Raw genomic sequence first — 25,175 nt, 5'->3', positions numbered from 1 at the left:
TGTTTGTCTTGAAATTCTTCGCGTTTCTAGAACGTTTCGAACCACACTTGAGATTTTATGATCTATGCGTCTTGTGTCTTGCGTTATCCTACAGGATTCAATTATTGCTACGCATATGCATGTTGCATTATGCAGTCTGTTTCCTATTTTCTTGTCATGCTGTACGGACTTCGGAAAAATCAGTTCACCTCAAAGAACCTGTCGCGACGGACAAAGCTGGGACTATATAGTACCTATATAGTACCAGTACTCACATACCCCTCTGAGACATGGACACTGTCCAAATCTGACGAAACCCTCTTAGTCGCGTTCGAGAGGAAGATGCTCAGAAGGATACTTGGCCCCGTATGTGTGGAAGGACAATGGAGGAACCGCTATAATGACGAGCTATACGAGATGTACGGCGACCTCACTGTCGTATAGCGTATAAAGCTCGCCAGGCTCCGGTGGGCTGGCCATGTTGTACGCATGGAAATGGACGACTTAGCCCGTAAAGTCTTTTTAGGTCGTCCACAAAGACAGAGGAAGCGTGGTAGGCCCAAATTGAAGTGGCAAGATGGCGTGGAGGCGTCCGCCATTAAGGCCAGGATAACGGACTGGCAGACGAAGGCGCGACACCGTGAGCGGTTTCGAACACTCCTGGGGCAGGCAAAGGCTGCAAAGCGGTTGTAGCACCGGATAAGCAAGCTGTACGGACCTACGCTGAGACATTTTATTGCTCTACGCTTACCAATGCAGTCAAATACCGGGCCGTTTCAAAATGCTTGTTTATTTAGACCAACGATAATGAATCCATACGATAAGTTGCAGTTTGGTTCTATCCTTGCATTTGCTGCATTTATCAGTTATCAGGGACTCAAGTCTGCAGAACAGGATCTGGGACAGGATCTTGTAGGCGGCATTCAGGACTGTGATGGCTCGGAAATTCGAGCAATCCAGCCTATCGCCCTTTTTGTAGACTGGGTGAAATACAGGGTTTCACACTTTATCTCAAGACCGCGGGACCCCTTCCCGAATCTGTCTTAGCCAAAGCCAAGATTGCGGTATGATGCTTGAAATCGTTGATGATACCTGAAAACGTTGATGATACCTGAATTCATCGGATGCAATGCTGAATCTGCGGCACATTTCTCGAAACACACTGGTCCGTGCCGAGGACATGCGGTCGAATATTTTTTTACACGGATAACCTTTGTGTACATCAGTCTATTAGAAACACTCAATTATCCTTTTCGTTTTTTTACCAAAAAAAGACAATTTAATAAAATGAGTGAATGCATATTTGTTTAATTAAAATATTTACAAGTGTTAAGAAAGTAGTTTGAACTGTTTAAATAATCTTTTCTGGTAAAAACACGAAAAAATAATTCACTGTTTTCAGTACACTGATGTACACAAAGGTTATCCGTGTAAAAAAATATTGGACCGCATGTCCTCGGCGCGGACCAGTGTGTTTCGAGAAATGTGCCGCAGATTCAGCATTGCATCAGATGAATTCAGGTATCATCAACGTTTTCAAGCATCATACCGCAGTCTTGGCTTTGGCTAAGACAGATTCGGGAAGGGGTCCCGCGGTCTTGAGATAAAGTGTGAAACCCTGTAACACCCAGCTTCCACTCCTTCGGTAGTTCCTTCTGCTCTTACACTTTCACGATCAGCTGTTGCAATTCGACGGTAAGCCTCTCCGGCCCCATCTTGAAGAGCTCCGCCGCCAGTCTATCACTGTCATCAGTCTTATTGCTCTTTAGCGGCTTGATGGCGCTGGCAATCTCATCCAGAGATGGCGGGGGCACCTCGTTCTTGAGTTCTTGAGCTCGCTGAAGGAAGACAAACATATTCACAGACGGCTCGTCGATGCGGTATTTACATTGGTATTTACATTGGTGTTAGTGAAGAGCGCGTATGAAACAGAATGCAATCTCTCACAGCAGCGCGTCATTCCTTGCTTCCTCTAGCTTCTTCATTCCTCTTGATCTGAAGCAGCCAAATTTTCAAGTCTCATTGTTTGCGTGGTATTCACTGGTACTCACGTCGTGTGAGCGACACCGTCGGTTCCGGGCGCCTTGCTTTTTTTTCAACCGACGGATAGCTTTTTGTGCAAAGTGCTGTTCGTTAACCTGGTTGTTGAGTAATTCATCAAAGTACTGAGCCCACCTTGTTGCGACAGCAGGTTACTTTATGAACAACGTTGTTTCGGTGATCTGCCATCGCTTGGTAAAACTTTCATGTTGGTCCGTATGCCTCCCTGGTTTGCTCGAGTTTCCACAAATTTTCCTCTTCCCATAGATGTTTCTTTGAGCGGTGAACTCGTTTCTCTTCGCGTCTGAGCAATGAATATTCCTCTGCGCATGCCCGCGTTCTATGCCGTTGTTGCATTGCTCAGTATGCATTATTCTTTCGTTCGGTCACTTGTCTGCATTCTTCGTTAAACCAGCCAGATTTGGTGTTGGCACGACGTGGTGGGAGTATATTTCTTGCACAGTTTATTATTTTTGTTTTTAGAGCGTTCTACCTCGTGGTCGTAGTTTCGTATCTGTTTTCCGGTAGGAGAGACTCGTCTTAAGCGGCTTCGAATGCGCTTTGGAAAGTATTGTCCCTTAGCGGGTCCATGTTGAGCCGCGGCTGCATGTTTTCTCCGACCCCGAAGGCGCGGGGACGAGCGATTTTACAACGTATCACTAAGCCAACCAAGTAGTGATCGGAATCGATATTGGCTCCTCAATATGTTCTGACAATTAACAGACTCGACTGTCGTCGGCAGCTTACTAACACGTGGTCTGGTTGAAAGATTTTCCATCCGGGTGCGCCTAAGTGGATGTCCCTGCGCGCAAATTTGGTACTTCCAACAACCAGATTGTTCGCTGTTGCGAACTGGACCAATCTACTACCATTATCGTTACTGTGCTCATGCACACTGTGACAGCCAGTGTATTGGCGGTACATTGGCTGTCTACCGACTTTTACGTTGAAGTCCCCCAGGATGAGGCTATGCCTGGGGCACGCATCTATGGTTCTAGCCAGGCGGCCGTAAAACTGGTCCTTCTTCTCTTCCTCTTTTTCTTCGGTAGGGGCGTGAACATTTATGAGGCTTATGCATCCTGCGCATTCTTTAACATATCCTATCGTTTATAGCCTTGAAATCTATGATTGTGGGTTTTAGCCGAGAACCTACGGCAAAACTCGTTGCGAGCACGCTGTGGCGGTCGTGGCAGCTGTAGTAAATATCGTAGCATGAGCGTACGTTCCATGAGCCCATTTTAATCGTTGTTCTGGGGCATTGCGTAGGGTCGGTATCGTTGGGTTCATTTCGAAAATTCTTATTACTTTCCCCCCTCCTGGTTCGTCATATGCCAACATCCGCCCGAAGGGTTGGATCTAGCCCGTGTATCCAACCTAGGATATATGGTGGCACATGCTACCACTCTGCACGACGAGGACGTGTCGGAATAGGAGTTGGATGGAAGAGCCGGTACTATCCCTCGAGGGGTTTCTGGAAAAACAGGAAAAAGGAAAAACACTGGGCTTAATATATCCTTAATTGAGATAGATACTCTTCAATTTGACATAAACGTCCTACTACAACATGCCGGTCTATACAGACTTTCCAGACTTTATTCAGTACCAAGCAGCAGGATAGTCAATCTTATGCAAACGGAATCAATCCCAGAACTAGTAAAGGCACGGGATCTTTTCCATTCAATATTCAATTTATTTCCATTGTTTACTTTGTTTATTTCCATGACTGGTATGTGTTTGGGTTTAGTTTATGTACTTATATGAGTTCCAGGACCGTTATAGGATTAGTTTCATTATCGGCATGGAGTCAGGATCAATTCCAAAACTGAAATAGCATCAGGATTAGTTGCAGGAACGGCTGTGTAGGTTTAAAACCAACTCTTAGACCTGAAATCTGATTTAGGAACTGTACGAGTTATGTAAAAGTTCCTAGAACTAATAAGTCTTAATGCCACGCGTCCACGCGTGAGGTCCATAAAAGCCAAAGTCATACAAAATCATGAAAAAGTTTGCGCCTTTGCGTTCTGGCGTCTACCCGACGTTTACCGATCTTAACCAATTACAGATATTCCTCTATATACGCTATTAATGCGGACCTGAGGCAATAGCGTATCTTGAATGTTAGGGTAGGTCGAATTTCGGGGTTTTCTGTCAAATTATAGATAATTTTAGTAAAGTTTTGCTTGAAATGGTAAGTTTTTAGCCACTAAATTAGTGATTCAATTTGATTTCAACTGAAAATTACAACTTTTTACCTTTTAATATGTTTTTTTTAATTCGAGAAAATTAATGATTAAATTAAATTGCATTTGACATTTGGTGTGTCAAATCAGCACAATTTGCTCAAATAACTGTCAAATTTAGAAAGTATCGTATAACGAAATCGTGTATATCGCGTATGGCGTATATCGGGGAATACCTGTAGTTGTGTTCGTTAAACATGTATGCGTATCAGGTATATCTGAAGTTGTACTGCTTACCTGCCGTATGCCGCTATGATACCGAGCGAGACGCATAGACAACGCATCTAGAGGACATTTGTAGCCGTGAGGAAATATTTCTGCGTTGCTTTTGCCTTGTCCTTGCCTTTAGATCCTGATGAATGAAGCATGCATACTTTACGGATACGTTCGTGGAATAAACCTATCCCTCTTACGTTAATGGTGAAGATGCTATCGGCTCTGCATTCGAGCATGGGCAGACCCGTAGGCGTCGTCTGTACGCGGGCAATGTGTCTGTTAGATTTAAAAAGCTCCTCAGGGATTGCGTTTTCTTAAAAAAAAAAGTTTTACATGGCATAGTCCTATAACCGGCAAAAGTATAAACTAAGGCGAGAAATGTATGTTGCCCATTACAAATAGGACAGTCTTCATGTCTTCAAAGCTCACCAATTATGATTATTATGTTTGTAGAATTGAAAATTGTAGTTATTACTTCGAAGTGTCAGTCTATAGGCTGAATTGGTAAGTTATATGCGCATTAAATAACCTAATTTTAGAGTATCAGTTACAAAAATTTAGAAAATGCCGAGGCTTGGTTTTTCGTGGATATTTCAGATAGGTTCACTTAGTCGCTTATTGGAACATAAATTAGTGCCGTACTGTTCCCATCATTAGAAAGTTGCTCGTCACAGCAATCTTAAGATCTCGTAAACCTAAAACTTCTCAAGCTTCTATTAAAAAAAATACATAGAACTTTCGCATGCTTGGATAATTCGATTCGTGATTTTTATTGCTTATTTACTTATGCTCTTGGCAGAAATATGTTTGGAATGGAAAGTACAATATTAAAGATAATAATAATAGTAATAATAATAATAATAATAATAATAATAATAATAATAATATTAATATTAATATTAATATTAATATTAATAAAATAATAATTTGTCAAAAGTGCTCCTATGCTTATATCACTTAAAATGCATTTTAGCCATTCGTCTATTCATGTATACATTTTCTTTATGCTTTAGCTACCAAATTCTGAAAAATTGTGAAGTTTAGAACAGTTACTTCCTATTCACAAGAGAAAAACATTCGTCTAGTTTAAAAATTTACGCGTTGTACAAAATCTGTGACTATATGACAGTTGCTTAATCTATTTGAATGTTAAAAAGCTAGATTAGCTGTGCTCATTTTCATCTTTGCTAGCAACACTTCAATATCTACAATGGGATGCTTTACGTGCTGTTGACGAAATATGGAATAAAAGAAGATTATCCCAACCTTCCATGCATGGGCCGTCGTTTTACATGAATTATTTGTTTGAAGCCATGTCCATAATATCTATAGCAGTTTTATCAAATATATGAGCATAAATACTAAATTAATGCATTAAGTAAAACTGCATATAATAATACTGCTTTTTTGTTTGATTAGAGATGTTCTTAACACGCATCGAAAAAGCTGATATTTACAGCTTACTATTGTGTACCTAAAGCTTTTACAGAATGAGACAAGACAGGGGCATGCTACTTAAAGTAATTTAAAAATGAATTTATAACATGTCTAGCGGAATGATTCGAAAACAAGTAACGTCGTTGGTATTCGTGTGGTCAGTCTAAGACATTATGCCTCGATTGTGTGTCGATAATCTGTTCGTTAAGGAGTTATTCGATAAAACCAGAGAGAGCAGAATCTATATAGTTGCATAACAAATACTCTTTTGTCACAAATGCTCTGTTCCTGTAAATCGCGGCACGAAAAATGCTTCAGCGCATTCTGATTATTCGTACATATTTTGTATTATTTACAAGTGTACTCCTCGATAGTTCTTGTACAGATCTCACATTTCACCTGGCAGCACCATTGAAATTTACAATTACACCGTTCTTTCACGATGATCTTCTTTGTGTTGTATCCTCTACCGCAGCAAAGTATTGAACACCCGTCCAGCCCAGAGGAAGTCTTGCTACACACTCGACCATGCGTTCCTAAAAATGGAAGCGAGTCAATATATTCATTGTATGAACTGTTATGCATGCAAATATGATATGGGTCAATTAATAGAAAGAAGCTACTGAAACAAATTACAACTCACCTTGCCACATGAGTTGTCGATTCACCCGACACCAGTCTGGACTCTCATCTAGATAGATAAGGTCTAAAGCAGAAGGTATTTTATACCGTGGATCTTTTACCTGTAATCGACCACGTTTGTTAATCTTAACCTGCGTTGCTTCGTCGTATTTTTCTCGCAAGAAGTCACCTTTAAAATAAACGAAAAAGTAGTATGCATGCATTTAAAGAATCGCGAAAAATAATCGCCATATTTGCTGCAAAAAAAAACAATCAGGTTATATCTACAAAAGCTTACCAATCTCTCTAATGGATGTCAACTGCTGCCAACATGTAATTAAACTGCACGAACCCGAAACTCCATGGCATTTACAGATAATGCGTGATTTTTTTATAACGGCCTGGTAAACAACACACAATAAAAAAACAATATATAAATTATATGTCTAAAAGATAAACTTTAGTATTCTGACGAAGTAAAACACTTTCAAATTTTGGAAATGGATGGATATTTACATAACTCATTTATAGGTATAATAATATCAAACATAGGGAAAATAGAGGAACAAACAACTGTTTAATCAAATTTAAGATGTTGTGCTAAATTTACTTGTGTTTTGAAATTTTGTGTTGCTGCTATTTATCACTCTGTTGAGTTGTTAAGCAAACCCATCCTTTCACAACTTTTCACAGACGCACTAGGCAAAACTAACATAAAAAAGTCCATTTGTGTTTGCTTACCCTACGACCAGCTTCATTATTATGCAAATTCATCAGCGCTCGTGCCTTGGCCGACGCACTAAACTGTACACCATTGAGCGTTTTCTCTGGTTTTCTGAATATCTTTTTCAATTTATCATAAATGTTGACGTTTTTCAGGTTGAATACCTCGGAGTTGGTGATTTCCTTGTTAATCCGTTCCTAATCATAATCACAAAAGATAAGAAAAGAGGAAAATAAACTATGAGAGGAATACATGGGATCTTTAAACAACACGGGCCATGAAAACCACCCAACGCACCGAAATGGACAGACAGGTCAGGATAGCTATCAACCTCGGGCTTAGATACAGTCGCTACAGGCCTTAAATATCGAGGTGTGGGAAGCTGATTCTGCTTTATTGCGAGATAAGCAAACTCTTAGCACATATGCTCTTACCTGTAGGTCGGTTATTTCCTTCGGATTAAGGTTCGAGTTGGCGATCTCCTTTGCTATTTTATCCTGTAACTTTTCTAGATCCTCCGGTCGAAGTATCGTGTCCGTCTCATTCAGCATTACCCCAGATTTGGTTGAGTCGTTCAAGGCATGTAAGAGCCGTTCGATTATTTTCGGATATTTGGCAGGAATTGATACCAAGCCACGCGTGCCTCGCTTCTTTTCCTTTTCACGGATGTCGATGAACGTTTGTGTAAATCTAACGGGCGTAATGAGGCAAATAATGAACGAAACGAAAACAACGCAAATCATCATTAGTATAAAACGCTGTTTGAAACGCAATAGAGAACTTGATGTGTTGTAGCGCTTGTGAAATGAAATATGAAGAGTAATGTATGTTGCTTTTGTAGCTTATAATAAAAAAGAATAATAGTTCGTTTTTACTAAATGCAGCACTGGCGAAAATAAATTACCGTTAATGGAGTGTAATAACACATTTTTAATAAAACACCATATTTAAAATAGATAATCCAGTTTAATATAAAACTACATCTGACATTCGAGCAAATCTGATGATATATTTGCAAGCAAATTTCCAAAAGATAAGTGATATAACACAAAAAACATCATACGAGTTTTCATATTGTTTGTTTCATCTTATTAGTTTCCTTTTATATAAATGGCTTGAAACGTGCACTAGTGAGATACACTAGTGAGCTCAAAAGCCTACCCTATTGACCAGCCTACTCAAAATTTACCTTAATCGTCCACAATTAACTACAGCTCATGCAATCCTGTGCAAGGGAAGCCAAGCGTACAAAAAAACTAAAACTGTTCCGAGCAATGTTTAGAAACATGTTTCACAGGATTCAACCCCTCGTACAGTATCATTACGACAACCAAATCCCTGCTGAAATGATAATACAGGCATATGTACACACTGCTGTCCTCGACGTCGAGTGTCATCGTGTGTTTTTGAATTATGGTGCGTCATAAGCATAAACTAAATTGGTGTTCCTCATGCCAGGATCTTTTGCAAGCTTACAATGAGGGTGTTACAAAATAACGACTAAACGTGCACCTCTAGCGTAGAGTTGTGCATGCATAAAAACCAGTCTCGAAATTCACACTAATCGTGGGCCGAGAACAGAGCCGCACGATTTGTACTTCTATCGTGTACTTACTTGTAGCCATATTCCATATCGTCTCCGCAGCCACCCCAGGTCCAGTCTTCGTTAAGCTTAGATGGTCGACTACTTCGGGAGCATCCACAAGAAGCCAGTTGCCCGTCGCGGCATGCCCGAGCAATAAAGCTGGACGCTCCAGCCGCAGCCATTGCGTAGATGAAAGCCATCTCTGGGGATCCTAAACATGGTTGATGATTCCGAAACATGGTTAATACAATGATTAAAACTTTTTATGGCACTCATGTCAATAGACGTGATATATTTATCGGTTCACATATATCTGGGAACCGTAACGATATGTTGGTACTTTTGAAAAGATTTCAAGAAAAACATTTTATTATTATTCAGGTCGTATTGGTAGAATTAAAACATTTTTAGCATTTGAAAATAATTGATAACGATTAATTGCGCAAATGATTGCGAAAGTGAATGTGAATGACATTTGATAACAAATGTTTTTACAATATATTGTAAAGTATAAGAAAAGGCAAATATCTAAAATGAAATAACTTAATCCAGCTATCGGCAAACTTTGAGGTAAAGTACCAAGCTTACTAAATGATCGTGAGCCGTGGGCTAGAAGAATACAGTTTTTTTTAATATACATTATTACATTACAACATGTTAGAAACAAAAGAACAATGCGGTTATATTGCAGATTTTATACAGATTATATCATCCATCCAAGCAATTAAGATGATCATTGTCATGTAGAAGCAATGTTAGCGTTAGGTGAAACTTAATTTCGATATGATTGATTAGTTCTTCAATAAATGTTGCAATAATGAAATTTTGAACAATTCGACGGTATAAAATGCCATACTAAAAGATGTTTTGTAATTTTTATATGAAATTGTATACGATGATAAGAATTTAAAAATATGGCAAATCTTTTTGCGTGCCTGATTTAATGTTGCGGTGAGCCGCATTTGGCCCATGTGCGCAAAACTTTGCCAACCGCAGACATAAACTGTGTGCAGCATACGTTTTTGATAATTATTTTCGCTCGTATTATATGACATTTTAAAATTTAAGATTCAATCAATGTAATATTCCACTAAAACAAGTCGAGCAAATAAGAATTGGAGTATTTAATGAATTTCGTTCTTCATCATTTAATTGAACTTCTGATTAAGCGCAACAACAGTATCTAATTTAGATTTTCCTTAGGTTCGTGCAACAGTCGTCCATTCGCACAATTTATAACAATTTGTCTGCCCTGAGATCAAACCCCGTATGGATCGAGCACTCTCTCGCAAAAGTAGCACAGCATATCCTGCTATGTATAGGTTTACACGAACCCGTTACAGCTAGTCAAGTTCACTAGTTGATTAGGACAAGCTTACGAAGTATTTTGGATCATGCTGAATAAAGGGTAAATAATGAGATAAATCGACACTTTTTATTTGTATTTTTAATTAGTTCTGAACTATGAAACGAATGTAACAACCAACAATGACATAGTTTTTTTTGCAACAATCGTAGCAGCATTTCACATAACGCTACATAATTCACATTAACATACATAATCATTTGCTCCTAGCTATTAATTATTCTTATCATTCAAAATTTGTTAAAATATGTATGTAATGTAAGATAATAAATTTAATAGACTTAAAATTATACCAAATGTGCTGTGCTTTGCTTTTGATTCTGTCAATGCTCTACGGCAAATATCATTATTAAAGAAAATTTGATTAGGACTAACCCACGATTCAAGTATCAAATTGGTAATACGGGGCTAAAGAAAAATTCGAATTAATCTCGCTGTTCTTTCACTAATACAAGAATACAAAAGCAACTCTGGAAATCGACGAATTTTACCAGCGGTCGGGCGGATTCAACTGTTACTGTACATTGTGAGCAAATCTTTTGTAAGCTTAATGAAGTTCACCTCAATTTTTGAGACTAACGATACCAGTTTTTCAGTTGGATGGTTGGCTGGATGGTGCTATACACCATAGATGAGATTATCTTTCCTATGTTGTTTGTATACGTTGCGGCAACGAGTCTTACTCTCAGTCGCGTCATTCCTTCTGTTGTTTAACAATATTTTATTTGTACAAGCGCTCAGCACAATGTTATGGACCGGGACGTCGCGTACAATGGGCAAAGTGCGGGCTTCCAAAGAATTCATTATGTTTGCATTATTATATGAAATACCAATGAAGCTACTTTATGATCTGTTGTATTTTTGTGTTTGTGTGCGGGTGTTTTCTTGAGATTGGATAATTTGGCCTTCAACAAAAAATAAATAAATAAAAAAAAACAGTAAAAAGAAAACTTATTATGTGATTTATGTACATAAATATTTAAAATTATTAACAAAGCATATTATTGTATCTAAAGCTATGCAATATAATATAAAAATTCCAATGTCTGCAAAATCATCTTTTAGCTTCCAATCATTGATTGACTAAGTGTAAACAGTATAAATTTCATTTTCAATTCCTTTACCTCACATGGATGAATAGAGTAAAGCTGGGGTGAGAGCTATGTAGTATGCAAGAACCTTTCTCTGGGTTTACTTCTATCTTATTAATTGAATATTATAGTACCTAACCCAAACCTCATTAAAATTTGTAACGAATCTCCCAACTAAGAACACCGTGTGCAGCGTAAAAAGCTGCCAAAACACAAACAAAACAGGTGGTTGGGTTTCGCTAGAGTTTCGTGAAAGCCAAACTCTTCTCTGCTCATGCCGCAAGACAATTTAAATATACAATTTCTACGCCGTTTGTTGATCCGCCAAACCGGTGGCAGTTAATAGGGGCGTTTCCTTTCATATATGTTAGCTGCGATGATGGTATGAAAAATGCTTCGATATTGTTCTTTACTGAAAGAAACCTCAGAGCTGTGGTATCGCAAGATACTCTGGGATACCGCTGGAACCATTACAAAATCTCATCTATTCAGTGCTAAAACGAAATGTTTACGACATCGTGATTTTGATACTAATTGACCACCTGTTGCAAAGAATGTAATCCTCCATCGTTCACCTCGTTGGTGTATTAATCGTCCATGTTATAATAGAAGCGAGTGTTCGTGCTTTGTGTCCATTTTGTCTTAAACATAAATCTTAACAACGCTAATCAGAACTATTTAAAAACAATAAATACAACCGTAACAACAATTCAAGTTTTTTCAAGTATTTTATGTAACAATTTCATACCAATTTAATACTAATAGCACATATACCCATAAACACACCTTAACTTACAATAAAGCAAATTAACTTCTTGCTACGAAAGGAAAGTAATGCCGCAGTTTAAAATATTAAATCAGCAAGGGTGCCTGGATACCCTTGCTGAACAGTACCGTTTAAGTCACGAAACACAAAACGATTGTTTTGTTACGACTGCATACATTCATTGTATAGAACATGTATGATGCAGAAATCTTTTTACTAACATCAATTGCTTACAGCTACCATACCAAAGGGTGTCCTTAATTTTACATCACTGTATGGCTGAACGGCATGGAAATGCAAGCCATATCCGTGGTCATGGACCAGGCAGCTTTGAGCCCTGGTCACGCCAATTCATGCGTAGAAAATTGGAAATTGGTTACGGACTTGCTCTAGAAACGAACAAATGGGACACCGGGTGTCTCTATTCATATTCTTCCCGGATATTTTTGTGCTTATAATGTAGCGTAACATAAATTTATGTAGCGTTAGATGAACGTAATAGAACAGTTTCCAGAGTGGTTATATTTTATTTGCAGGACAGAGGCGGCAAAAGACAACCAGCAAGCAGCGATAATATATAATTTCAGTTACGTGAAAGTTGTATAGATTTTGTCAAATTTAGATAAAACTTTGTAAGTTTATCAGAAATACGACATGTAATGATGGGAAAAGCGTAAAAAATTGTAAAACAGGAAAAACAATTTGTAAAATTTTCTACCTAATCTGTAAACCGTAATATGTATATATGTATATAAATAAATATATATATATATATATATATATATATATATATATATATATATATATATATATATATATATATATATATACATATATATATATATATATATATATATATATATATATATATATATATATATATATATATATATATATATATATATATATATATATATACATATATATATATATATATATATATATATATATATATATATATATATATATATATATATATATATATATATACATATATACATATTACGGTTTACAGATTAGGTAGAAAATTTTACAAATTGTTTTTCCTGTTTTACAATTTTTTACGCTTTTCCCATCATTACATGTCGTATTTCTGATAAACTTTTCAGGGCAAATTGGTTCATGTTCTTGATATTACTAATAGATGAAATAGCAACGGTTTGCTTTGATCTTCATAAAACATCACGATCATGCTCAATCAAAAAAATCGGAACTCCATATTATGCACTTGGAAATCTTATCGTTTGCTTATAATGATTAACTAATAACGTTTCGACAATTAAAATGTGAATTTCAAATAGTTTACTTGTCATCAAGTAGCACAGGAACGACCTGAAGAAAACGTTAGCAATGATTTGCCTTAGAAAAGAGGTTTTTACTCACCTATATTTGATACTGGCCCGAACACGGTATCATCATTGACTATACTGCAATTCCACCTTCGATTCCGGAACTGATGCTTGCATTCCTTTATAAAAACATTTATAAACATTTATAAAAAGAAACAATAGAGCAGGAATGTAAAAAGCTACTAATAAACGTTAAATCGGTTTTGGAATTCAGCATCTTGACATCGAATGCCTTTGCGCCTGATATACGTAAAACACACACACACACACACACACGCACACACACACGCACACACACACACACACACACACACACACACACACACACACACACACACACACACACACACACACACACACACACACACACACACACACACACACACACACACACACACACACACACACACACACACACACACACACACACACACACACACACACACACACACGCACACACACACGCACGCACACACACACACACACACACACACACACACACACACACACACACACACACACACACACACACACACACACACACACACACACACACACACACACACACACACACACACACACGCACACACACACACGCACACACACACGCACACACACACACAACCAAATGTATCCCTTTTTCATCACTTCTCATCACTTCAATTTTATGAAGCTTACCTGAATGGCTGCACGAGCTCCTCTACTGATTGCAGGCATAATGCTCGTGTGCTGAGCACACAGCTTCTGTTGTCCGCCACTTAGCGCACTGAGTGTGTAACATAGATCAGGATTTAAATCCATAACATCTTTCTCATTGCCATCCGCCGATAAAGTCCTATTACGGTAATTGTGACTTCTATTGTTGTTTTCAATGGATCCTTCATCCGTGAGTTGCTCCGTTGTGGCACCAAACAGTTCCAAAGAACCTGCTGCCACCATTCTTTTCTCATAACGTCCTTCCCTGCTCGTCGGGACGGGTAAACGTCCAGTCGCTGCGTATTTTTGCTGTTTGTAGGATCCCTGTTGTATTCCACCACCACCTGCATCATTATCATTGCGTCGCACTCGAGAAGACGGAGATCTCTTCCGGCTTCCGGAGGAACGTCCAGGCTTCGTAGGTCTTACATCCGACGTATCCTGTCGAGTGGCGTCAATGGTGCTACGCTCGATACCATCAATTTGTAATACCATAGCGTCGTCGTTCAATATTACCGTTTTCGGCTGTTCATTTGCCCCATTGAGTCTGATGGTTTGCTTTCCACCTCGCCGCTTACCATTTTTACGTTGCTTTATGCCTTTGCCTTCGTTTTTTAACGTTGTAGCTACCGAGGGCAATGGTGTATAATTTAGCTTCGATCCATTCATGTCCCATCGCTGCTTTTCGATCGCAACAGAACTCGCAGTGACTGTGAATCCTTTTCTTTTAATCGTAATACTACTGCTTTTCATGTGTGGAGTGGTAGGACCAGTTTGAATGTTTCTACCATTTATGCTTGTTGTCGTACTTTTAGCAGATGCCATTGATTTATGACCAAACTTTCTGGCTACGCTTTTTTCCAACGTCTCGTGCATCCTAGAAAATGTTGTAGAATTTTCAAACTGATATGCACCCAACATCTTGGTACTATCAGCAATAACCTGCCCGGAGGGTTCGTTCATGGTTACCTCCTTATCGCTGACTGTTTCACTTCTTTGATCGTTCTGCACAAAGACTTGCGGTACTATAGTAATTTTTTCCGTTTTTAACGGTACCGGTCCTTCCTCTTTTCTGTCAGACAGTATGTCGTGCGAGTCCGGGAATGCTTTCTTTGGCATATTGATCGAAGCAGAGATCTGTGACCGCACCACCGATCGATTGTTTGTGATATTTGTATCCGCTTTCGAATTTTTGCCACGGTTTGGAGAAGCAAACATTCGGTATTCATTTGAGTCCTTTATAGCAGATCCTGCTGCTATGAACAAATGACGCGGTGAAGCCGTTGCAGGAGCTGTGGTCGGGGCAACCAGCCCGACTCGTTCGGTTTCGTTCTTCTGCAGCGAGGGAAATACTACAAATTTGCTTTGAAAGTTTTTATCGGATTGGGTCAGATTTTGTAACATCAAAATATGACGTTTTAGGTCATCGATATTGGTTGATGAGCCATGAAATACCGAAGATGTTTTCTCTTTTTCGCTTGTGGATGTTTTCAATGCCAGTGGAATGATATACTTGCGGTCTTTTTTGCCATTCCTTCCATCGTCGTCAGATATCATATGATCCCCCGCATCTACTACACTTGAGGACGAAGGTTTACTCCTTACAGTCAGTCCGGATTGCACATCATGCTCCTTATCATCATTGACACTTTTCTCAAAGTAGTTTACAAAAGGCGGAGCCACTGTGGTAAGGAACGTTATCGAAATATTTCCAGTACTGAAAGCACTCTCGGTACCGAATACTGGTGACGCAGCTAAGGGTGAATTACTGCTTAACTTTCCACCCGTTAAACCCTTGTTTGATAACGGATCTTTTCTCGTGATTTTTCCGTCAGCATTTCCGTCGATCGGTCTGATGAAGTGGTCGAGGTTTTGAACGGATTTTAATTTGTTCCTGATGTCGGTAAGATTTAGCATTACGCTATTGTTTGATAACACCTCATGCTCCATTCGGAATACAATGAAAGGAGATTTTATGCCTAAGGATCTGTGAAAAACGAAAACACAAAAGACAATATCTGAATATATGATACAGCACAATAAAACAAAAAGTAGTAAATAAATAAATTAGTAAATTAATAAATTAATAAAGAAATGAAAAATAAATAAACAAATAAATAAACAATTTTTATTGTGACCAGCATAATTCAAAACTTGCAAGATGATTTTTCAACAGATGTCATTATATATGACAGCTGGGTTGTTGAAAAGCTGGGTTGATTGAAGTTTTTTCACTCCCATGGCAAGGTTAGTTCTAAAATTGGTGATCACATTAAAATATCTGTGAAAGTTTCATTGAATGTATTAGGGATATGAATAGACAACTCAGCACCATGGTGTGCATATGCAATGAGCTCAGACTGTAGTTGTGTTTTTTACATATTTTTTTAAATCCATTAGTTAGTATAATGAACTTAGTTTTCGAAGTGTCTTTAAAGTTATGGTACGACAAATAGTTTTTTTTAATTATAAGTCATGTAATAGTGGTTGCGATATATTGAAAAATATACTAGCGGTACAAGGTACCTCATACATGCGGATTCGGAGATACGCGGTTTTCTAAATTTGACAGTTGTTAGAGCAAATTTGACTGATTTGACACATCAATTGTAAAATACTAAATAATTTCCCTTTAATAATTAATAATTTCCAATACAATACAACAATACAACTGTTATGTTCAATCATAAGAATAACAAATAATTAATAAAGTGGTTAAAACCACCAACTATATTTTTTTTTCAATCAAATCGAATAAAACTTCTTTAATGGCTCCCACTTAGTCTTAATTTTAATCCTATCGAGATTTCGTGTGCAAATTTTGATTAAAATGTGGTGAGAATGACGTGATTAGGAAAAAGAAAATATGTTAAAGCTCTGAAATACTCCAAAGAAGGACAAATGCCAAATATGTGCAAATAAAACAAAATAAATTATGTCAAAGATCCTCGAACATGTAAAGAATGCGAGAGGAACGCACATAAATTATAAGTTTGGTGTTATATTTGTTCAGAAAAATATTTTCTGTAGAATGAATAAAGTGGGCATTTTATTTTGGCACAGTGATTTTGATCAATTTTGGAAAAAAATATTTTTTCTTGAAGCAAACTTCTCATTTTTGTCATGCTATGGTACTGCGCATTCTTAAGCATATCACGAAAAATGTTTCAAAAAATAAAGCAGTACAATAACTTCATTTTTCACTGAAAAAATGGAAAAAATGTAAAATTGTAAGTAGTGGCCACTTTATATTGCCGGCCACTGTATATTGTTTTCAACTGTGAGACTGTCCAACAACTGTTCATATAGTTATGGTAGGCGGTGTACACTAGCGATGGGCGGGCCGATCCGAACCTACCGGGCCGGAGCCATTCGTAAGCGACCCGGAGTCGTTCGGGTCTACCCGAAAGGTACAAGTAGGTTCAGTAGGTGCAACAATTCCGGTAGCTACAAGAAAACATAAGCGACTCCGACCCGTTGGTGGTCGGGTCGACCCAAGGTGAGTTCATTGTCGACGTCCACACGTGTGGTCCAAAACAGCCGATGTCATACAAAATCATGAAAAAGTCTGTGGCTTTGCGTTCTGGCGTCCACCCGACGTTTACCGAGCCGATCCGAATAGTTGTGTTCGTTAAACATGTGTGCGTATCAGGTAGCAGCATTTGTACTGCTTACCTGCTATATGCCGCTGTGATACCGAGCGAGACGCATAGACAACGCATCTAGAGGACATGTGGACTGTGGACTGTGGACTGAAGTTCAGTTAGGAAACTTTTCTGTGGCTCTTTTGCCTTGTCCTTGCCTTTAGATCCTAATGAGTGAAGCGTGCATACCTTTCTGACCCGTGGTTGTGGCGAGTTCGAGTCGACCCGAATGATGAGTAGGTGCGATAAAGCATAAGCGACTCCGACTCGTTGGTGCATCGAGTTCGAGACGGGTCAAGGTAGGTTCAATACTCGACCCAAACTCGCTGCACCAACGGGCCGGAGTCGCTTAATTTTTTCGAGCTGAATTTAGCAAGAAAACTTTGACGAGGCTATCATTTTGAAACACCTGCATTTCAAGTACATGTTATTATAAAATTATTATTTTTACATTTTTGTGCTTTTTTTTGGCAAAACATTGTGCAAAAGCTTTAAAACCCTTCTGATTCTTTTCGAAATGTGCCGCTTACATATAATTACTATGAATCGACAAAATCTAAGTGAAGCCATCATTTTGAAACAAAGTATAGATGGAGAAGATGATAATTTTTTATCTCCAGATGAATTTTTAAATAGTCGATTTTATTTATTTTTTCTACATAAAAACACTTTTATTCAAATCAGTATCTAAAATAATAATATGCATATATACATCACTTGTGATGTTATACAGCAATTATCCGCAGTACGCGATACTCGATATACGCGAATTCGCAGTACGCGATTGCTCTAAATTTGACAGCTCCATGTGTTTTTTACAAATATTTTAATACTTTGAAATATTTTATGCTCTTTTTGAGTTTCCTTAATGTTCTTTTTGCATTTTGCATTAAATTTGTGCAAAAGATACCTGTTTTACAACAAAAAACTTTAATGCAAAACTCTGTGGCGATATTTTTCAACCCTCGAACTGGTAGTGTAAACTATTTTTCCATACAAATCCGCTATACGCGAATACTCAAGATACGCTATTGCGCTCGGTCCCGTACGATAGCGTATATCGGATAATGACTGTATATAAAATGAATTCAACAACTAAAGCAACTATGATAGTTTGGTCGCTTAACGCACATACATTTTTTTCTGTTGCCGTGTATTTCGTTAATAGAGTGCTGCAAAATTCGGTACAACCCCTTGACGTCAAGAGGTACACGTTTAATGTGGATCTAGCAATCTGGCGTAAAGATCCATCAACCCGTTCCAGAACGCATTTTATCACGATTTATAGAATACATATCAGCGGACGGAATCGCTTTGTTTTCTCATGCTCGATCCGTAAAAAAGGTTTCGTGCCGTCCTGATTGCAATCCTCCAGGAAAATCGTCATCCCGCCAGCTGCTACCAGGGTTGCTTTACGTTGTCTTTTGTGTGTAACAATCCGAAGAAAGCGGATTACCAATATCATATTGCTGAATGAAAGTGATGGCTGAACGATACTCAGCCTTCCCATCAACCCAAACTAAGCCTTACGGAGCATTTCAGCTAGGGGATAAGTCAACTATGTAAGGACTAAACGTGGTTACATATACAATTAAAATAAACCTTTCTTTTCCCTGTATAAGGTTCGCTATTCAAACTAGAAGATGTTTTTTAGCACTATTGTATTTCCTGTAGCTTTGTTTCAGCTTGGCTTTCGGCATCAGAGCAGTTTTGAATTGTTTTAATAATAGCTGCCCACTGCTGCCGAATAATAGGAAAACTACCAAAAAAATACAAGATGCTAAAATCATATTACATCATTTTAATTTGGCACAGCTTTGTACGTATCATTTATTGTCAGTTCACTAATACGTTTTGATATCGTGGAGTAAATTAACTTCATTAACGTATGTGAGTCATGCCTTACGCTCAATTTATATCACTTTCTAAGGTCATTTTTACTGTCGCATTTAGAGACAAAGTGAAGAATGCGGAGGAGCTCAAGAAGTAGCACCTCTGCACATTTTTCCTTAATCAAATATTCCAAACAATCATCAAGACACAACGAAATCATAACATAGATAAAGCATGTGTAATATCGTCATATCCGGTCTGTTTAATGAAGCGTTGTAGATAAAAATTTACAAATCGTCTTTAGATGAGGCTAAAGTGGGTAATAGTCCATTGTTCAACCATACACAACACAATTCTTGTAAAATGCACGACGGCAGCGACGTAGTCATTTTAATTCTGCCTTTGCAATAAATAAGTTTACGTTTATGAATGAAAAAAAACATCTAAATATAATTGACAAAAGTTAATTATTTTGTTTCAATTATAATCTTGTGAATTTCATAATCAATACTACAGTTTTTTTATTCTAATAAAAGCAATCACGCAAATGAACATTTTTTTCTGAAGCAATCCCAAATAACTAAAGTTTACCATGTCTGTTTTGTTACTTTGAGATAGCATCGTTAACCGGAAACACCGAGTGTCAAAAAGCTGTATACAACAACAACAACAATCTTGCCTTTGTATGAGAGTTAGAAAATGGCAATTAAATTAAATTAAGTGTAACATCTGAATATGTTGCAAGTTTTAAAACCTATTCTCATGCCACCATAAGGAGTGTGCTAAGTTTCGGAGAGTGCTGGCAAGAAACATCGTGACACGAGATTTTTTTATACCGTCTCGACTCACTGGTTAATCTTCGATTCCTTGCCAACTATTGAATATGTACTTTTTAGTTGATACGTTTTACCATACAAAAAATCTGAATTTTTTCTCAACAGGCTATGAGATTTCCGTATTTTTTTTAAAAACCAGTTTTTCCATACAAACGCATGATTTTTAATTTAACTATCTGCCTACTATCAAGTGTTCAACTAAAAAGCATGCTAATAGAATAAGAATGATGTCTATGATGATCGTGATTCAGCTATCAACTTTGAAGTTGTTTTGACACATTTTCATACGTTAAGTTATTTTTTCCATACGATTTATGAACTTCTTCAACCAGACATATTTCAAGGGAATAACTGCAACATGATCATTTTAAGCGTATATTATGGATTTTATAATCAATACTGCAGTTTTTTTTTAATTCTATTTTACGTATGACTCCAACAAAGTTAGCGTTCAATTAAAGCAGGGGTCTCCAAACTACGGCCCTCAATATCCTGTAATGCGGCCCGCGACGACTTGGTAGAGGTTAAAATAATAGTTTATTTTGTTGACTAATCAATCAAAAATTAATTAATTAATTAAAAAAGGCCCCTGAATTAAAGTATTAAATAAAATATTTCTGAAGAAAGATTCAGCACTCACATCCATGTTGGAATTCCTTGTCCTACTGCAACGCCCAACACATTGTTGCTACTACTCGTACTCAGAATGAATGTAACAATCCATAGCAAAATAATCCAACTGCGACTATTTTGTGTGTTGGCTGCCATCGTAGCGCTTGTTTTGGAAGCTGATTTTCTTTTCTTAAACATCACGCTTTAGTTTAGTTACTTTACACTTATTATGTGACACATTAAACACACTTGCATAGCAGCTTGTTTCGCAAAACACTAACACCCGTTAAGGGGGTTTAATAAATATATATAAACAATAACCTGTTTCGTTGGTATTAGTTTCACTTTCTCAGCACTTCTACAAAACATACACTATTGCCGCATACAAGTGGATTGAATAAATTTAACACTTTTTTTCAATCAGGTATTTTGATTGGTATTTCAAATACAAACACTTTTCTCTTTTGTCGATTTAAGAAAAATATAAACATCATCCGCAATGTACGAATTATGTTGTCGGTGTTGTTATCGGTGAAAAGCAGTAGTACCGTATTCGTTGTAGATTGATTTTAGATTAACAGCATACACTTTTGAGAACTTACACGCACATTTGGTTTTTTAACACATCATGTTTGCCACAGATTAATTTAATCATGTACATTGAAATCTCTCGTTGTGATAAACCTATCCGCTTAACATGCTTGGTTTTATACATAATTTAAATTGCTTGAAGTTGTGGCATTGATTGCGTCGTGCAAAGGAACGAGTTTAACAAACAACAGCTAGAGCAATGATGCCTTTTCAAGCGCTGCGTAATGCTATCGCGCTTTGCGTGCAGCAGGAGTGTAGGTTTCGCCAGCTATTTTATCCTTCTTCTTACTTGTACCTTTATTTACCACAGAGGCTGGATGCGCGATACACGATCGTAATTTCTGTACAATTTTAGATGGAAGGTTTAGTGGACCTGATTCCTACTGGCCCCTTAGCTGTTTCGTGTTTAACTTCCACCGGCCAGTTTTATCCCAATTCTCTTCACCACTTCAAAACCACATTACTTTTATTTCACTTCGTCATTTCTCCTGGCGCAATCACAAGCAAAAATGTAAAACGTGTCAATCGTTTCTAAAAAGGCGAGCACCAAAACACTGCTGGTTACAGTATATTTACTTTCCAGTTCTATATTATATCGCGTCATCGCCACTTCCAATGACAGTTTAATTAGTTTCTTTGTTATTTAGCTCCTGTCGAAGCCCGACGGACGGACTGATCTAGTGTGAGAAGCTTGTGGCTTGCTGTTTACAACACGGCACGGAATACAGCAGCACTAACAGATCTCACCCAGGCGGAGTTTACTGCTCTGAGCGTACGCAGCATCTCGAGCTGACTATGCAGTTCCAGCAACATAAAACATTCATCCGAATTGAGAGGCAAGAGAGTCATTCTCGTTATATGTAGCAATATGCTCTCGTCGTGTGTAGAGTGGCTCTGCTCACTCTGCTACAACTAAAGCCAACACACGATGTGTACTGATATCTCATTCTACACAGGGCGCGCCAGCTTGATTATATTGGACACTATGTTGATGTTTCGCTATGGGAAAAATAATATAAAATAATCGGTATCCAAAAACTGTATATATATATATATATATATATATATATATATATATATATATATATATATATATATATATATATATATATATATATATATATATATATATATATATATATAATATATATAATATGTAATCAATATTTAAAAATATAATTTTGTCTCTAATTTAACATAAATTAAATAAATAAATAATTTGTATTCCAATATCAGTAACTCATATTAATTTACGATATGAAAAAATTATAGAATTAAACAGCACCCATGCATCGCATAGCGATCTCTGTTTTATGTTGCATTCCATAGTTTGTGGTCGCATAAACTGTGTTGCATATTCATTAATGTTGCTACTAGTGGGCGGAGCTATGGTGCAAATGTTTCTCTGGCAATTTGAATCCGAGAGTTTACATTTTTGCAGGGTTGGAGCATACAATTCCATATGTTCCATAATACGTATACTGATAAGAGAAATCATGTAATGGATTGGTATTTTGCATTTGATTGTGCTACAAGATCGTAAGAGACATTAGCTAGTTTAATGGAAAAAAAAACTTAATATCAAACCAACAGCATCTCCAGACAGTTGAAAATTGAATGACAGGATTTTTAAATGAAAATTTCAATCGAAATTAATTGCCAGCGCCCAACCTCTTCTTACACCCACTTTCCAGATTTTTTTAATTCGATTATTTTTGCACTTGAAACGTAGCTAAAAAATAATTATCCAAATTATTACCTTTGTCTGCACCTGTCTTCATATTAACCCTCTATTAATTTATCCGTATTCTACTGCCATGCATGTGTACACAAAAATCATTCCACTTCTTTCGCGCCTGAATTCTACAATTTCGATGTTGGATCTTGTCGCATCGCCCTGTGTAGACGTCGATAAAGACCAAACGGAATAAATAAACAGGAAACTGCATCAAAGCTATAATGTGCATTTGCAGCCGCATAGTATGTAGCGGCATTTCTTCTTTGAACTCTCTGTGTGTCCATGTGCCCTCCGCTACGCATACCTAACACCGTTGCCCGATACGGGAGAACTAGCATAACCTAAACCAGGAACAGGTCAATGAGTGGTCTACGTTCCAGCATACTCTCATAAGCATAAACTCAAATAGCTTCCATATGGCCTTTGTACGGCCTTTCTCTCCGTCAGGTCGGTTTTTTCTATCTTCCTCCATTATCGGTTCTGCATGTATTTACCAGTTTACTGCCGTTTCACTTTGTGTATTAACGCATTTTATATCACATGTTGTTGCTAGAATTAAATGCACTTGTAACATTTGTTCGAATCACTACGTTTTAATTTACTATTGATATAATAATGTATAGTTCAATGTAAAGACATTCAAAACACTCTGCGCATGTATTTGTTGGTATTTAGACTTATCCTACCTTGAGCATTACGAAACTGTTAAAAAAAAACACATATATTGTGAGTTTTCTTCTACTGTACAAGGCATGTAAAACATTCTGATACTGGCGTTTCGGTTTTTGCTAAGTCTGGGTATTTCACTCTCCTTTTAGAGTCGATCTTCCTCGTCTTGAGTCTGATCGCCGCTGTCGGTAAAGAATAAAGCTAAAGCGATGACCATCAAACACAAACGAGCAGCACACGTACAATTCAGCGTACAAAACGGGACGAAGAAGTTGAAATAAACGAAACAGGTTCGCTTCTCTAAAGCCCGCGGAAATGCTCGAGCAAAGAAAAAGTCGGCAAAGTGGAAGAAACAAAACGTGGAATTCTCTATGTGGATGGCTGACTGCTGGACTTTGGTGTAAGCCAATTGCTGAACAAGAAAAACACATCTCCTTTCTAACAAACACACAGAGGCATACACACATACACCCACAATTAGTATGACCAGAGAAAGCACAGCCGGCAATAATGGACATTACCACTACATACTAGAAAGCCAAATTCTCAAATGTCTAATGTTGAAAATAATGGGTATCAAAACAAAGGTTCTCCACCGCAACATATATTCCTCCTAGTGCTGCACCGGGAGCAGGAATTATATCAATGATCATCAATGCACATGACTCAACCTTGCCGGAATGATAGGGGAACAGATTGGTGCGGCAGCATCTTTGACGGCAAACACCACCAATGAAGAAACTCGTCAGATCTGTAGATACATTACTGTAAAAAAGATTTACGTACTACAAAACTGATGCTTCTGAGAAAGTATCAAAAATGCTCGCCAAAACATAAACATATCTAAACTTTAATTATTATCATGCAGAGTTAGTAAATTTTTTACGAAGATGTTGTAAGGCTAACACTGCAACAATAACATTTATATATTTATCATCAGATGAACTACAGCAAAACCTCACTAGTCGGGTCTTTTTAGTTGTTCACTAGTTGGCACCTTAATTAGTTGTTGTCTCCAACCAACAAGGTAGCTTTGACATAACTAAGATTAAGCAAAGCCATTGTGATGAATTTCAGTTTGATTTTATTTCAGTTTTTTTTATAATTCTCTGTGCCTTTTTTATTTATCATCATGGAATGTT

At 37.5% G+C, this 25,175-nt stretch overlaps 1 protein-coding gene across 1 annotated transcript; it reads right to left on the bottom strand.

Annotated features, from left to right (window-relative positions):
• Nucleotides 1–5,221: 5,221 nt before the first annotated feature.
• Nucleotides 5,222–22,559, bottom strand: LOC120957547 (protein Wnt-5). Its single transcript, XM_049610055.1, has 9 exons — nt 21,064–22,559; nt 14,093–16,097; nt 13,449–13,533; nt 8,873–9,053; nt 7,692–7,947; nt 7,275–7,454; nt 6,832–6,934; nt 6,556–6,723; nt 5,222–6,448 (listed from the first exon to the last, which is right to left on the bottom strand). The coding sequence occupies exons 1-9, from the start codon at nt 21,231–21,233 to the stop codon at nt 6,261–6,263; spliced, it is 3,336 nt and encodes a 1,111-aa protein (XP_049466012.1). The 5' UTR covers nt 21,234–22,559; the 3' UTR covers nt 5,222–6,260.
• Nucleotides 22,560–25,175: the final 2,616 nt, after the last annotated feature.

Source organism: Anopheles coluzzii, chromosome 3 (genome assembly GCF_943734685.1).
Source record: "Anopheles coluzzii chromosome 3, AcolN3, whole genome shotgun sequence".
NCBI lineage: Eukaryota > Metazoa > Arthropoda > Insecta > Diptera > Culicidae > Anopheles > Anopheles coluzzii.
This window is presented reverse-complemented; position numbering and strand designations above follow the sequence as displayed.